General features: G+C 40.8%; 1 protein-coding gene across 1 annotated transcript in view; it reads left to right on the top strand.

The window, feature by feature from the left end:
- Positions 1 to 18,157, top strand: part of LOC144754754 (heparan-alpha-glucosaminide N-acetyltransferase-like) — a 1,466,120-nt gene that overhangs the window by 76,418 nt on the left and 1,371,545 nt on the right. The window contains exon 3 of the mRNA XM_078642945.1: positions 10,823 to 10,962. Within this exon, the coding sequence (XP_078499071.1) occupies positions 10,823 to 10,962 (140 nt within the window). The remainder of the gene's footprint in view (positions 1 to 10,822; positions 10,963 to 18,157) is intronic.

Here is an 18,157-nt window from a genome sequence, read left to right as displayed (position 1 = left end):
TCTAGTACACCCCTTCAAGACTGCTCCGCTCTTCTTCGGCCACACTAGTGAAGGTGCCGAAATTTAGGAAAGTCAGGTCAAGGGATAGATCCTTTGAAGTAGCAGCAGCAAGATTGTGGAACAAACTTCCCTGGGAGATTAGGCAAATTAGGGAACTTCTCCCCTTTAGGAGACATGTAAAAACGTGGCTGTTCCTTATGAACTAGCTGGTCGACTTCTGCCTCTGACCTACTTCCTTTTCTGAGCTGCTTAGCGCCAGGATGCCTGCAAGGTGATAGTGCGCTATACAAATTACATAAATGAATGTACCATCTCTTTTCACTTTGCTGCATACTTCTAGAATTGGCAGGGCTGCAACCTAAAATGACCGAACTCAGAAGTCTGTTCAAATTTCACATTGGGAGTGCAACTATTTATAAAAATAAATATTAACTAAGGGATAATACGACTAAACTCCTCATTAGACACCCCTATGTTTTGAGGTTGAACTTTTTAATGTGACTTGTTTGGAACTTCTCCTCTTAACCTTGTCAAGTATATAGGTAATCAACATTTCTAAGTATGTCAAACGTTCATAGTATAAATAATTTCATTTTTGATAATTTCATGATAAAACATTCATGACTAACTAATTTTCAGGATGTTAGACATGCTATCTTGATATGGGACTATGTCAAAATGTTTAACAACATCTATATTTAAAGTCCACAAATAAAAGCAAATACATATCTGTGCGTTATAATGATATCTGATGACTTTATATGGTAACTATTTATTTCTGTTCTTCATTTGCTCTGCAGAAGCCATTTTCTTCATTGAATCCATTAACCCAGAAAAAAAATTCTAGGTAAAGATTAGTTTATTTCGTTTACCTAGAGAAGCGAAAGATCAAGTACTTGATCTGTGATGTTAACTTCTACTCAATTAAAGATCCTGCAGCATGGAATGAGAACACGGAGAACCAAGAAAATTGAGTACTTTGTGCTCTTCTCTTACAGTGCAAAACTTCTTGATGTATTGAATAAATAAAAGCTAAACTATGAAAATACACCTCCTCAAAACAGCTGATGCTGCACAGGAAAACACCAACTCTCCTTCTTTGATTATATATTTTCTAGCAGTGTAACACTGGTTGTGTCACATGTTGCTTCCAAATGGAACCTCTAATATATCTTCGAAAAGAAACACAAACAATAAACAGAAAATTATTTCTATTCAATCAGATGATCAGATACCTCCCATCTCTTTGAGACATAAGAAAACAAATAACCTGCTGGATAATACAAAAGGTCCAGCAGGCTGCAGGGATAATACTTCTTAATGCAGATGCACTTCCTTCTTCTGTTAACATAGACATTCAAGACGGAAACATGTTTATTAATAAAAATGACAAAGAGTTAATCTTAAATCCCAATTCCATTCCATTTTATTCTCTCTTCCCACTTAACTATAGGGCTCCTAAGGGTATACGGTAGGGTGACTACCTAACTCTAGGTCATTGTGGACTGTGTCTCCAGTCGTGAACTACTCACCTACAGAACATAATTTCTGAGTCTGTCAAAAGCGTGGTGTCAAATCCTTTTTCGATAAGTAGCGCCACGAGGGTGCCATTGATATCTATGTTTTTGGTAGAGGGAAGCACCTGGGTAAGACATTGAATTTTGTGTAGCGTGCTTCACCCGGAGGTAAAACCACACCAGTGACGTAGCAAGGGTGGGTGGGGGGGCGGATGGTCTGCCGGATGGCACGCGTTTTGGGGGTGGTGGCCTCTCCCCCCCCTCTCCTACCTGTGGCCGCCGTGGGGCAGTAAATTCAGGAATCGCCAACACATCTCCCCGCTCTTACATTCTGCCGCTTTGGGCGGCAAACGCCGGGGCCGCCACGGGTGGTATAAGGCCTAGCTATGCCACTGAACTACACTGTTCCTCGTGCACGAGTGTGCCTATCACATGATGAAGTCTATTAGACACTATCTTAGCTTATAATTTTGCATCAGCGTTTATCATAGAGAAGGGTCTGTATGACCCCATCTGTGTGGGACCCTTGTCTGGTTTAGGAATCATCACTATAACTGCTCCTCTCACTGTATCTGGGAATTTCCCTACCATGGTGGCCTCCATGTACACTTCTAATAATTTATTACAGATTAGGTGCTCAATTGTCTGATAGAACTCAGGAGGGACACCATCTTAACCCAGTGTCTTATTATGGAGCATCTCATGAAGTGCCAGCCACAGCTCTTCTCCAGTGAGCTCTTTAACCCAGGCTCTATATTTGCTTGTCCATGAGCCTTGATAATGCGAGCCTGCTAAATACACTCTGGTGGTGTGTCCGTGTTTCCCTTACAGGCGTTTTTACATCTGTTTGAGAGACAGGCTAAATGCTCTAGTAATGCCAGTATGGGTGGAAACCTGGACTCCGTTGGACTTTGTGAGTGACACTATCTGTGGGTGCTCTGCATAGTAGCCATGCAAGAAGTTTACTGGATTTATCCCCATCCTTATACAGTTTATACCTACACTCTCTTTCGAATTGGAAATCTATCTATTCTATGTGTCTCTTAAAGTTTAGGTCATAACTAGTCAATCTGTTTTGCCAGTACGTTGTAGTGTTGATGCTGCCTCTTCGTGTCACAGCAAGTCTTGTTTGATTGTCAGTGTATTCCATCTACCTTGCCAATGCACTCACCTCTTACAACACATTAAAAGTCCTCCCACTCATTATCATTAGTAGCAGTTGTAAACCAGTTAAGATAGCCTTGAAATAAGTACCTAGCCCCTCTACCACCTCATCCCGAAACACCAAGCTTTGTAAGACCTTTGGTCGTAAAACCACAAAGGGACCTGTGGTCTATTCAGTGTACCTAAGTAGTTGATAATCAATGGAGAATGACCGGGTAGGGCTCTATAATGGTACTGCACTACATCTATTCTATGTGCTATGTTGTTTGTTACTAACAAGCTGTAAAGCCTCCTATATGTCCCATGGGTCAGGGAGTAAAGTTCAGCGGGTGAAGTTCTCATCACATATCCACACAGCCAATCTGGCCATCAATTCTCTCTTGGTCTTTGTCATGGATGGCTTTGCATGTAACTGTGGAGGGTGCCAGTCCATATACACATCTAAAGTAGCATTGAAGTTTCCAGCCCATAGGGTTTTTATAGTCATATATGGTGCAAGCAGCTCCATGATGTTCCATAAAAATTGTCCATCATCTATATTTGTAGCATACACATTGAGACAGAATATATATCCTGTATATATGAGACCATATACACATATATAGCTGCCCTATACATCTTCTTCAGTGCAGCAATGTTGAAAGGGAAATCCAGGAGCCAGTCAGGTCAATTCTCTCAGTGCAGAAGGAATAAGTGGAGGAGTACATCTGGCCTCTCCATTTTCTGCGAAGCTTATCTGTGTGTGTATCTGTCAGATGTGTTTCTTGTAGGAAGGTCACTCTAATGGCCTGTTTCTTAAGATATGTTAGCACCCTATATCTTTGGAGGGATTTCTAAGACCTCTGACATTCCAGGATGTAAATTTTAAACTTTCATTTCCACTGGTCATTTAGTCATAGAGGGTGTAAGGGTGTAAGGGGAGCAATCTACGGTCCAACATTTTCACAAATGTTTAGCTTCCACGTCGCACAGATAACAGTATGTTCCATAACTACCATGCACACCTGATATACCTAAGTCACCAAAGCATTTCTACAGTAACTACCCCTCAATAAGTCACCCCCCCCCCTTCCGACCCCCTCCCACAGGTAAACACTCGATAAGGCTAGAGCCTTCTTTGCAGAATTATTGTTGGGCTGGATCGTTTTTATGGACCTTGATGATTACTCATTTCTCTTATTCAAACTTCTCAAATTGTCTGTCTTGTCTCCAGTAATCTTGGCTAATTCATGCTTGTGATATGTTTGGTTACAGAGTTTATTACAGGCCAACTGTTACTCTGACAAAGGGCTAAGTTTTAGTGGTATTGCTAAACTATGATGTTCTAATTTTAACTCTTCTGACTGAGAATTTGATTTAGCTTTTTCTTTTGGTTTAGGGGTCCTTATATACTATGTAGCAACGAAGAATTGCCTTTTGAAATTTGTTTTTATGTATTCGCTATACCAGCATTGCATGTCGCTCTACTAAGGGAAATTTACGAACGGTTCCCGTAGTCGTTATACTCCGCCTCAGTATGGTCTTATCACCATGAGTTCCTGTTGAAGCAGCCGTTACACTAAGGGAATCCATTTCTGCTATTTCCGCTGCATCATGTCTCTTCATTTTTACACCAGTTTGTGTTAATACAGGGTTTAAGGGCCTGATTATAGCCCTTGCTGTTAACCTTTTTAACAAAACCAGATTTAATCACAGGCCAGCCCTCCTCTCTTGGGTCACACGGCACCCTTGCTTGGGTTTTAATCACAGCGTACCATGCCAAGGACAGCTGAGATATGACACCCGATGTTTGCGGGTAAGCTCTTTTTGATAAACTAGAGATTGTTCTGATGTTGGCACTGACCAATTTATACCACTAATGAAGGGGATCTCATTGGTGGTATAGACACCAATTAACTGAATAGTGACCAAGGTCCTGATGACTGTTGATTGGTCCAATTTAAGATTACTTGAAATTATCAAATGTTTATTTAATGTTACCATTGTTTGAAGAATAACCACTAATTCCTGGTACCTTTTGAATTGTGCCTGCTTCATTCATGTTTCCTCACAGGTTTCACCAGTGAATCTGTTACCCCTGAACTTTCCAATGGATCACTGGTTTTGTATATTTGTTCAATTGAATATATAAGAAAATATTTTTGATTCTTAGCACTTTTTAGCAGTAGCACCCTTAGGTCTTGAAGAAGGCTGCAACACCTTCAGGGTCACAGGCTGCAACATGTTGACCTTTGTGACACTTGAGTGCGTCTATTGTTTCCTGCTGTGCCTTTCTTTTTTTAATCCTAGTCCACGGTCTCCCGAATAAAGATATGCAGCGAACCCTATAGTTAGTGTTAATCACTTCACCCCTTATTGCACTGCATCCCCCATCATCACTTCAGCTCTTTCCTTGTGTATTTACTATACACTTCCATTAGCATCAAAACATCCCTGAACTCCTCCCTCTCAATGAGGGGTTTGTAACCTGTATCATGACTAGGAATCATGATATGAGGAGGTTCCCCAATGATGAAGCATGCCACCTCTGGTGGGTGAAGGAAACCATCCTTTAAAAGGATGCCTTCTAGGTAGGCGTGTTTTCGTCAGCCAAGCTCACACTATATTAGACCCAAGGGTTCATTTTGTGCTTGGCTATATGGATGAGGGAAGCAAACCCTTGCTGTTCTTTAAACCTCCTCTAGCCCTCCCTCCTTGTGAATCATACCTATGTAGTGTTCCATATACTTCTTTATCAAATAACAACTGAAATCACCGCCTCCATCGTCATGGACAGTTCTTAATTTTCGGGCCCTGATGGAGTTTGGATTATGGTTGTTAAATCTTCTCCTGTAATCTGGACCCATCTGTTACAATCTCTCTTTAACTACTGCATTATGGTTTAAGAAAATCCTAGATTTGTGGAAAGGCAGCAATATTATTTCAATATACAAAACGGGAGACAGAGTCAACTCCTTAAACCTCTGACCCATTGCTTTATTGGCTGCAACAAGAGCATTTATTGCCAATATAATGTTGTATGTCTACAACTTTCATGTGAGAAGTACCTACGAAATTGACTTATGCAATGACATCTTGCAGATGTCGATTTCAGCTGCGAATTTGATTGTCTTTTTGATGTAAAAATCATGGCAAAAACTAAAACATTGGAATAATACTGATGATTCACATTTGTTAGATCCTATTAGAACTCTGCATTCCAATACTACATGTTATGATGGGGACTTGCATGAGCTAAAGAATAGACTCTCAGTGGTGAATGATTTAAAACAGGGTTCTGTCTTTGCCGCTATTTGCACATTATGTACCTCAAATTTCAACATTTGTAAAAACATTTATGTTTTTTTCTCCCAAATTTGGGTCATTAGGCTTATATATTCTAAAGCATGCTGACAATCTAGTATTAATCGACCCCACTCCAATAGGGCTGCTGCTTTAACATAATGCTCTGGTGATTTGGTCAAGTGCTTATAACATAATGGTTAGTAAAAACAAATCTTAAAAGATTACAATGGTGACTCTTGGGTTAGCTACCCTTGGTCAGTGGACGATTAAATATAGTTGTCTTGAAAGTGTAAAGTAATACCATGCTATGGGAGTAATTGTCAGTAATAACCTATCATGGTCAATTCATAAAAAAAACTCTGTAAGACCAGGTTTATTACAACTCTTTGAGGTGTGGTTTTGCTAGCCAAAGTTGAAGAGACTGATTCAACAAACTGCACTTTGTAGTGCATTTTTTAGTACTACAATATGTACTACAAATTGCAATTCACAAACTACATCCAGACTTCTATGCATCTGCATTTTCTATCTTATGTGTGTGGAGTTCTCCGTCCGACGGATGAGGTTTTAGTAGTAAATATGGGAGGGACAAAGGGAAGAGGCTTTAAGAATGGGCACACTTACTAGGAGAGGGGATGGGATTAGGGAGGAATAAGATGTGTTTAGCGAGGGACGTCGCCCACAAAAGAGTAAGACAATTGCAATACTGTGGGGGTAGAGACTTGTAATTTACACTTTTGTAGCAATTTACACTCCAAGTTTGAGATTATCAAATGTAGTAAACTTACTTCCACATGTAAACTTACTCAAAAGTGCAAGTTATCTTTGTGAATCAGGCTCTATATTTATAGAATTTAAGCCATTGCTCCATATGCAATCGAGGTTCAACCTCCATCTGTGAAAATAAACAGACAATAACACCTATTTACAGTGAAGCTTCAGTTTTAAAGGAGAAAAAGAAGTGTCCATTGTGTGTGTTTAAATATAAACCATGCTTTATAAATGGCCACATTTACACAGGGCACGAATCACAGAACTAACCTAAGACAAAATCCTAATTTACTACCATTTTGGTATTCACAGAAGGCACTTACTCATTTTGGTATTCACAGAAGGCACTTACTCATTTCGGTATTCATAGAAGTTAGGAGTCCTAATTTTAGGACTCCTAAATGCCTTCTGTGAATATCGAAAGTCTTAAAGTTAGGATTTTTCTCAGTTTAGGAGTAGTAAAGTTAGGACTCCTAACTTTAGGACTCCTAAATGCCTTCAGTGAATCCCGAAAGTCTTAAAGTTAGGATTTTTCTCAGTTTAGGAGTAGTAAAGTTAGTACTCCTAACTTTAGGACTCCTAAATGCCTTCTGTGAATACCGAAAGTCTTAAAGTTAGGATTTTTCTCAGTTTAGGAGTAGTAAAGTTAGGACTTCTAACTTTAGGACTCCTAAATGCCTTCAGTGAATCCCGAAAGTCTTAAAGTTAGGACTCCTATATTCTGTGAATACAGAAATGAGTAAGTGCCTTCTGTGAATACCAAAACGAGTAAGTGCCTTCTGTGAATACCAAAATGGTAGTAAGTTTAGGATTTTGTCTTAAGTTAGTTCTGTGAATCGGGCCCTCCGTGTCTGTCATTTCATGTCGAATTTTACAATATTTTAACCTATGTTATCATTTAGCAAAAACACATACAGGAAATACCCCAGGTATGTGCTACTGGCTGACAGCTTCCAGGCTGTAGAATGCCCTTTGGCCATCGACACACAACACATGACTGCCTCTCACATGCATGCCTACCCACTGTATGAAACACTCTTTCAAATAAAAAGTCTATGTTTTTAATGGTAAATGATATGTATAGTTTAGTATGTAACATGTGATTAAAGCCTTACCCATGGCCTTCTTTGAGAGGTTTACACTATTGATGCAGCTTACATATGAGGAACCCATGCTGTTGTCCTGAATGGGAGCTAAGTGTCCACAGATTTTTTTTACTTGATATTTGAATTTGATAATATTCTTATTGAAATATACCAAGAGAAGAATGAATTTCATTTCTTATCAGAACAAGTTGGATAATGTCCATCAATAATCTCTCACATTTATTGTAGTCATTTCCTAATACTTGCATGCCCACCGGTTCGCCCAAATGTCTGGATTACTGGAAGTGTGATATCACACAGGCTTTGAGCCCCTACTTCCAATACCATAACAGGGTTGACTCTCGAGCCATCCTTATGCTCTGACCAGCCTTCTACTTGCTGCTGATGAGCCAGGGAAGGTCAAGGAGGGAACCCTCACCAATTAAACAAGTCTCTTTTCCTTTCCTCTTGTTGTTTTTGGAACCCCTGAGCCATTTAATATGGGGGTGCATTCCTCAAAGCATATTCCTAGTAAAGTTAGGGCCTCAAATGATATATGCATTTTAAAATGATACTGTGCTTCTTCCTTTATTCGAATGTGAATAAATGGCCCTGGTTAACTCTTTGAATTAAGATTATTACCTTATGAACTAGAGGTGAAATTACCATTACTCCCATTACTGATAAAGTGAGAAACAACCTTTACAACACAACTTTTACAACGCACTACCATTACAACGAAACTTTTACAACGCAACATCCATTACAGCGCATGCAATTACAACGCAACCATTACAACGCATGACACTACAACGCACACCACTACAATGCATGTCATTACAACTCAGTCATTACAACGCATACCATTACAACGCATAACATTACCATCCAACCTTACCCTACTGTTGCACCCCCTGGAGTTAGAATAGTAATTTTTACCCCTACACTATCCAACACTTACCCTACTGTTGCACCCCCTGGAGTTAGAATAGTAATTTTTACCCCTACACTATCCAACACTTACCCTACCGTTGCACCCCCTGGAGTTAAAATAGTAATTTTTACCCCTACACTATCCGATACTTACCAAACATGCAATGTAATGTTATGCGTTGTAATGGGATGCGTTGTAAAGGTATTATGCGTTGTAATGGAATGCGTTGTAAATGTAGTTTTTAAAATTTCGTTGTAATGGCATGCGTTGTAATGGAATGCGTTGTAATGAATGTTGCATTGTAAAAAATGCGTTGTAAAGGTATGCGTTGTAAAAGTGTGCGTTGTAACGTCATACATCTGATAAAGTCGATGCTACGGGTGACTACAGCTCACACTACTGAAAGGTGACCAGAAAGTAAGGGATTAGTATACCGTTATATATATATATGATTATTTTACATTGATTATTAAAAACATTAAACACATATCAGAAATGTGTGTCAAAAGAATCTAAAACAATTAATCCTACATAGTTTATCTAAGCCTTTGTTACCATATTAAAAAGACAAGCATTGATGGTCATAGCTGTAACCCAACTCAACCTTTGCTGGTATTCCAAAATATATATATGTTATATCCTGTTGGTCTCCTAGTTTTTTGCTGCTCAGCCTGTGCGAGTGTGATGCAATGGAATGTTTATGAGTGGATGGTTTGGATGAGTGTTCAGTTGGAATGAGTGGGGCTGAGCAGCAGGATGCTGTTCCCGGTGGGGCTTTACCATCTTACCTGTAACTGAATAAACCTACATAATCTATACTACTGGCTACTGGACTAATTACCTACAAGGGCCTAACATTGTTTAAACTTTGTCTACAAAAATATCCTATCGGGGAATGTGCAAACATATCTTTAGTTGTCGCAACAATCCTTAAAATGAATCAAAAGTTAAGAGATATTGGGGTGGAGGATTGATCCCTCACGCAGAGTTGTCCTGCTCGGCATTGGTGAGGATTTGGGGGGCACGAGTCGATTCTGGTAGGACTGGAACTGGTACTGTCGAAACGAGGCAGAGCAAAATCCTGGAAAGTGCTAGGGTTCCCGCCCCACTGGGGGAACAGAGAGCAGGCATGGATCACTGTGCTTACTTGGAAGAACCTATTTATATATCATGAGTAGGCCCAAAAAACACTTGAAGATATGGTGGAAATGGCAGCATACTACAGGTTTGGGTCAGGGAACTGATTGATGCGGGATGGGAGAATTTGTGGACTTTTGAGGTCAAGCAACTGTACTCTGGGGCCTCCCATGGGGCCCATGAAGTGTGTGTATTACTTCTGCCTATATCAACATTCATTAAAGTGTTGTTATAGAAAAAATGTATTAGAAGTTCTTCAGTGGAACATTGCGAAAGGGCCTCAGAATCTGCACCGCAGGACAATTACTATTGACATTTCACAGCCTGCTTAATAATGGTTCATCTTTCTTCAGGACAACACTGAATTTATCTTTCTTCATTAAAATTAATTTATAGTGTTTTAATGCTCTGATCATGGGGAAATACACCATAGACACAGAGCCCTCTTCTGTCTCTTAAAAATTAATTCCTTTCAGGCGCACAAACTTCTCCCTGGTCAAATTCCATATTGTGGAGAAAGTGAAAGGTTCCAAGGCCATCAACCCTTATATATGGAAAGATATAAAAATATATCTCATATCTAAAAGCAGAATGTGTAGAATCTTCTGAGGTCTCTTGGGCTTTGCTAGAGTCTTGCCCCCTACCTTTGGCTGATAAGCTTGTTGGGATATGCTCCCAATTAGAAACCAAAGGAACTTCATTTTGCCTACACCAAAAAGGAACACTGCATGGTAAGCCATCATACAAGACACCAGGCAGACCTATTCCTTAAAGGGTTAGGGGTAGGAATGGCACAGCCAGGGGTATCAAAGGGAAAGCTGAGAGGAGTAACTCATACCCTGGCTAATCCCAATTGATGTCCATGAATACTTACTTTGCCCTCTTCAAGAACACCCTAAAACTGATACAATGTGTATTTTTCTCCACAGTGTCTGTACCAGTTGTTGGTGTCTTTGGATCACAAGGGTGCGAGTGGCACTGCCAATGCCAGTGTAGCAGTCAGTACGCGTTTCACCCTGACACTACAGGTCTTTGCAGGCACGAACACCACCACCACTCCTGTATGTAGGTAAGAACGTACACTTCGGTGCCAGGGCCCCCTGTGTGAATTAGCCCAATGAGGGCTTTGCCAAGCAGTATGCACCCTTTTTTTCCTTTTTCAATACTTTGTTTTAGGTGGCACATATGCCAATGGATCTTACTTAGTCAACAATAGCCTTGTAAGTGTTATCTTGCAGCTCTGGGCTTGCACTGGGGTAAAATGGTGCTTAGTAGGAAGGAAGTGGGTTGTAAATAAAACAAATTGGGCTTCATTTATAATTCGAGGGTAACAGAAAATATTTTAATTTCTGGAGGTAGTGCTGAGTATGGAATGGAATCAATCTATGGAATTTCTGCTCGCATATTATGCCTCTGGAGGAGTTGATTTCACCACTGGAGTTTATTGTAGAATTAACACTTTAAAGAATACGGTGAATGTTTCATTAATGCTCAACACTAAATTAGTGATGTATTTTCTGCCAGTCGGATTTAACAAAACGCACAGTGTGTGATCTTGGTCCACCATGCCATCACTCACTCTATAGATTATGTAACGATAAATTATGAGAAGTTCTTGTGGGTTTGTCCTGTGGAGTTGACGATGTTTTAAAAAAAAAAATGTATCTGAGCCTATCCATACAGCCCCAGGCTTGTAACTGGTGGCGTCCTTTAGTGTGATATTATGACCAAGCCCTTCAAGTGAGATCAGCGTCCAGTTCTCAGTTTGGGACTGGAATCTGTGTCTCAGTGTGAGACTGAAACCCCAGCCACACTGTAAAACTGGGACCCATCCTTCAGTGTGAGACCGGAGACCATCCATCAGTGTCAGACTGATGCCAAGTCCTCAGTGTAGGGTTGGAGCCCAGATCTCAGTTTAAAGTGTTAAAATGTTGGTTTTCTTGGATAGATTTATATCTGCTCCTACCTGTGTGACTGGGGTAACATCTGTGATATGAGTGTTGAGCTCTTGTCTTCCACATGTGATTGAAGCCAAGTTCAAAGGGTGAGATTCCAGCCTAGTCATCAGTGTGAGTTAAGAGCCTGCTACCCACAGTGTGAGAAGAGCCAGATTTTAGTCTGAGTGTGGAATCAAGTGCACAGTGGGGGCTTTGAGCCCCTGTCCTCAGCGTGGCATTGGAGACCATCCCTCAGTGCCCGCTTTGATCCTGGTTCTCACTCAGTGTGTGTGTTGATCCAGGTGCCCATTGGGACAAGGGAGGCTGAGCCCTGAGTAAGGCTGTTGCTCAGGCCATTTCCCTTTGTCAGCATTGCATCTTGGTTACTTCTGAAAGCAAATCTGGGACTGCTTAGTTTTCCCCATTTTTATGGAGTGACCACAATTGCCACATTATTCAACATTTGCCGCGCAATTGGCAAATTTCAACAAATAAGCTTCCAGTAGGAGTAATGAGGGCAAAATAGGGAGCAAGGTCCAAAATGACCTGTGATGAATTGACCAATGAGAGAGCACAGAGACAGTCGGATGTAAGGCAAAGTTACCAGTGTGGCAGCACTGTGCCTGGAGTTTTAACTTAAAATCTCTTCATTGAAAAGGGTGTCTGCTAGCGACTTGGGAAGAAGCAGGGGCCAGATGCACATAGCTTTGTATCTGCAATCACCTAATAACGCATTATTGCAATTTGCTTTTAGGTAATCACAAACAGTGATGTAAAAATGTGTGTTTCACACATTTAGCGATTCTTAGTGGGTCGCAAATATACCTATCTCATTAGTATTCATGAAGTAGGTCTTGTTTTGCGACCCATCGGGAATTGCAAAAATCACAGGGATGGTGGCCTGCTGGTGTTAGCAGACCACTATGTCTGTGATGGCTTTTAAATAAAGCAATGTGCTTTTTTTTTAAATGCATCCCATTTTCCTTAAAGGAAAATGGGATACATTTCATAAAAATGAAAAAATAAGTTTTTTTCATTGTTAAAGAGTAGGAAGTGGTCCATGGGACCACTGCCTTCTCTTAAAAAAAGTTTTTACAAGCACTCACAAAGGGGAAGGGGTCCTGATATTTCATGCATACCGTTGACAAAGACTGTGTTGAGCCAATATGTTTTTGTTGTAAATTTGATCTATTTAGAGAATTATTTACAGTAGGTTAGAAGGAGGTAGAGGAAGAAATAGTTCGAGAGAAGCTCACTGGAGGACTTTCTTCCACCATAGCTATCCTGAGGTGGAGGAATGTCCACTTCCACCTCTAGTAGAATTCAGCATTTCTCCACTGCAGTGGTAGGATTGTCCACCCCCTTCACTTCTAAGTATTAGTAATAACTTTTTTTTAAGTGCCTCTTATCAGGTTCTAAACCATAAAAAACAATTTTGACAGGATTGAAGCCTGAGTTGCCTTGCTGGGACACAAAAGTGTGATCTTCAGATTGTTTCAAGTGTGGCCACCAAGCAACAACTCACGAAGCAATATTGATGAATTTAAGATTCACTTTTTTGGAGCTGTAACCAGTGGAAAACTGCTGCACATATTTCAGCTATCCAAAGCACAAAGGACAAATAATAGCACAGCTCCAGATCTAGCAAGGGTCGCCCACAGATAACACAATCAGCACTTGCGCCATGAAAGGCGTGACGTTCAACACTATGGTGTAAGATGACAAGCCAGCAGTGTCAAGAGTAGGATTTGTACTCAAGATACACTCTCCAGTACAAATTCCTACATATAGACCACTGCACAGATTTCAGAGGTGTACCATGTGTTCTTTAGTGATAAGCTCAGTTACACATGTAATGTAATGTAATGTAATTGGTCTTTTATATCGCGCGACTAACGCTCCAAGGAGCATCTAGGCGCCATTGAATGATCCAGAGATGTAGGAGATAGGTTGGCTGCTGGTGATAGCTCATCCAACTATTACACTAGTGCTCTACGTATGTCAGGTGATACACTGCGTGATCCCTTGCACCTGGTTACTCTAGGCATTAGGATATGGGGTAAAGTTAGGTCATGCTGATTTAGTAATCTAACTTTGTGCCAAAATAAGGGTCACTGGAATTATGCAATTGTGCGGCTGTGGCCATTTTTACATAATTATAGATTAGCCACATAATTCATCATCTGCTGCAGCATCTGCGAACATTTGTTTTTCCTCGCTCAAATGCTTCAAAAGTTTCTAAAAAGGCAGCAACACGTGTTGCCGAGCAATGTAAGTCCCTTAGCAAAGGTTGACCTGTCGCCTTCCTGTTACTTATTGCTATATTTGGGTGTTAGACTGGTGCTAATGAGGTGCAACCAATGCCCAGACAATGTTACCAAGTTGAAAAATGACAAAATGCTGAAGTACCACTTTCATAAAATGTGTTGCATTACGCCGCATAATTTGCCTTTCCATACCGCATAATTTAATCAACCCTGCCACATAATTTGTCCCTCTCCTGAATCATAATTCCAGTGGCACTGGTCATAACCAATGGAGTTTGCACTGTTTTAACCCAGATACGTACTTTTGCATAAATTAAAAGGGGGTTGTTCAGAAGTTGTTTTGGCACTGCACGAGGGTACATTTTTGGCTCAAAATCGCGTTTGCACCGCCTTTTGCAGAACTTAGGCACAGCTGCAAATAATTTAGTAGATCTGGACCTAAGCTTTATCCTTGAAATAAATTCTGTCACCGTGAAGGTTATGCTGCCGCTTGAAGGGAACGTGAAGGTCAGGCGACTGCCCATCCTTCGAGAAACAGAGTCTAGATTAATAAGGGAAAAAGAGGGATCCCTGATTAATTAGCCAAGGTCCAGCGAGAGCACGGTTTATCGTAGGTGAACCATCAGGCGAGATTTCGTCGCCGATCGATCACGGTGGAGGTAATAGCAAATGACAATCGGAAGGGGGGACAAAGGAACAGCTTGTCGAAATGGAACTGGAAGTGCAAAAATAAATCATCAACTAATTTAAATAAAAATATAATTCAATTGAAAACGAACACCTGGAAAAACCTTTATAAGCACTCCTGCTGCTGTTGAACTCATCCACGTGTGTGCTTTCGGCTCATATCAACAACCTAAATTTCGTTTGCACAGGGCTTGAAATGTTCCTTTAGAGGTCACCTGAAATTGAACTGTAAAAGCATTAATTTTGAAATTGGCTTGGCCCACCCCCTGGGCTAGCGGCCCGGGAAACCCACACATCATCGTCCAATCAATCCAGCGGCCCCTCGCCAGCCAAAATAGCTATTGATTTTTTTCTTATCCCCCCTCCTCCCCTTCAAATAAAAAATCGGTCTCTAAACTGATCGCGTAATATATCTTCCCATGGCGAAATCAATAACCAGAGCAGCAGAAACAAGAAATATGATCCAGACCCCGGGCACTGCTGGACAGCGATAGATCAACGCGGCCTGCAGTGTGCAGCAGCGGACAGCAGATGGCAATGTTGGTCCAGTATGAGAGTGACTGGATGCGCCAGGGAAAAACCTTTTACTGACTGAATAAGTGCCATTTTAACTAGATTACTGTAAATGGGACGCGGCGCGCACATAAGTCTATACAAGCCCTGTTTATTTTATTGCACGGAAAATTTCCGAGCGGAATACATTAGAAAGGTTGTCAGACCAGACTCCTGAGAGAAAAACCTGTCGTCAGGGTGTGAATATATATTCGGTGTGCTCTTGTGCGGCTCTTCTTTACTTAAATAATGGTTTCAGGCTTCCCTTGCTTTAGTAGGCGGTTTGAAAAGCTCCAAGATACAAATAAGGGAGACAGCTAGCCTTACAAAGAGCCATGGTTGGCTTTTAGGAGTTGTTATTTTTTCTCAGGAGATAGACTTGAACTAAGGGCCATCTTTTTTTTTTTTTATTTCTGTATTTTGTTTATTGTGTATATAAAAAAATATATATATGGCTGCGCTGCGTGAAAAGGAAGGGGCAGGGACAGGGTTGCTCCGTATTTTCCATTATATGGAGATTGTCTGTCTTTTCCTAGAGCTGGTGCACTTTTGGCTGCCTAGTGCCAATGCAAGGGTGCCTGTGTGTGTTGCAGACAAGATTGTTTTTGTGTAGGAAGGGACACCTTCTTGCGTAAAAACAATCTTCAGAAACCATGAAACACAAAAGGACAAAAGTACAAGCACCCATTCATGTACTTCAAGGTTCTGCTCCAAATGCCTGTTTACTCAGTTTCAGTACTTCTGCTGAAATGGGACTATCTGCGAACAACATGAATGTTCATCACAAAGTAGTAAATCATTTCAGACGTTGTTTCATGCATTGGGAAATCTTAAGAACATGAAACTGCAACTGCATATCAACGAGGGTGTTCCTTCTGTAGCTCAAAGACATAGACAAATTGCATTTAATCTAAAAGAAGATGTAGAGAAAGAACTTGAAGCATTACTAAAGTATAATATCATTGAGCGATCTATTGGTACAACTTCGTGGGTTTCACCCATAGTTGTAGTGCCTAAAAAGGACAGTGAAGGAGCTGTACGCATCTGCGTTGATATGGGTCAAGCCAACAAGGCAACTGAAAGAGAACATCCCGGTCCACACATTGCTAACATGATCAAGCAGGTGAATGGTGCTAATGACTTCTCTCGCCTTGATCTGAACAAGGGTATCATCAATTAAAACTGAAGAAATAGCAGGTGCATTACCACCTTTTCTACCCTTATTGGTTTGTTCAGATTTAAATGATTAAGTTTTGGTCCTCAGCTGCCGAAATTTTCCAAGATGTCATTTAACATATCATATAACCTATCATGAATGCTTTAAATTACAGTGATGATATATTCGCTTTAGGAGCTACACAAATGGAACATGATAAATGATAGGAAAATACTGGCACCCTCCCAGGAGCAAATGAATGAAACTCACCAGACATAGCAAGTTTGCTCAGAAACAGAGTGAAATGTAGTTTGTTACCAAATGCATGCATCATGGATAATTAGCAAGGAAGAAGTCAGGTCTCCAGCCTTAGGGGCTCTGAGACTGCTTCTTCCCAGAGTGACAGGTTTCTAGGTGCTGCATACAGTTAGAAATGCCATGTCAGCGGAACTAGAATAAGGCACCAAGACAAATATGGATAACATGGATGTGCAATGTCTGCATCATGCAAATAAATTATAAACAGCCAGATATGGGCAGACCAGAAAGGCTGTCATCCTGATGAGATCATTATTACATCAGCAGGCTGTTGTGATACCGGCTGCATACTCATAATAAAGTGTCCAACAAATATTGTTTGCTCTATGCAATGCATAAGGCTACAGTGTCACTTAGTCACTCAGTTCCCGGGCACTTTCAGCTAGTGTCAGTAATTTAAAGTCACGCAGTGAGTGGTCATCTCCTTCTTCTCCTGGTTCGCCGTTGTCTTGTTCAGGGGCGGTTTCACGGTCCTGCCCTGCGTTGTCCTCTTCAGTCTCACAAGTGTGTTGTTTATTTGCTGATGCAGGTTAAACTTTGAATGCTGAGAACTGTGAGTTCTACACAACAAAACTCAAATTCTTTGACCATATCTTTTCTGATGGGGGTATGACGCCAGATCCAGCTGAACCATGTTTGTTCATTCCTTGGCATGGCCAGTTAATGTTCCTGATACATGTGTGACTTTGCCACAGTGAGTGCTCCTTTAAGAGACTTAACAAAAATAAATGTTTCATTTTACTGGTCACACAAATGTGAACACAGTTTTAAGAGAATCAATCGTGCAATTGAGGACGCCATTGAAATGGCCAACATTAATCCAAAACTTTATACAGAGGTTGCTGCTGATGCCAGCGTGGTCAGATTGGGTGCGACCCTCGCTCAACATTGTGAGCACCCACATGCGCGAAGGCATATTGTGGCTTATGCAAGCAGAAAATTGTCACAAACTGAAAGCACCGATTCGCAATCAGAGAAAGAAAGCTTAGCAGTGGTGTGGGTTTGTGAACATATCCACATATTCTTATATGGAAAACCTTTCATTTGTGTACCCGATCATCAAGCATTGCTTACCATTTTTGGCAACCAAAAAGCCAAGATGCCTCCTAGAATTAAACATTGGGGTTTGCGACTACTATCATACATTGACCAGGGAAAGATCAAAACCCTGCTGACTGCTTTTCACGAGGGCCAGTCAGTGCCCTGATAAACCTTCCAAAGTGGCCAAAGACTACAATAACTTCATCATAAGGTCCAATACACCTGCAGCTATTTCATTGGAACAAATCATTGCTGCAACGAGTAAAGATAGTGACATACTAATGCTAAAAATCTTTATTGCACATT

Source organism: Lissotriton helveticus, chromosome 5_1 (genome assembly GCF_964261635.1).
Source record: "Lissotriton helveticus chromosome 5_1, aLisHel1.1, whole genome shotgun sequence".
NCBI classification, from domain to species: Eukaryota; Metazoa; Chordata; class Amphibia; order Caudata; family Salamandridae; genus Lissotriton; species Lissotriton helveticus.
Note: the sequence above shows the minus strand (reverse complement) of the source record. Positions and strands in the feature narration are given on the sequence as shown.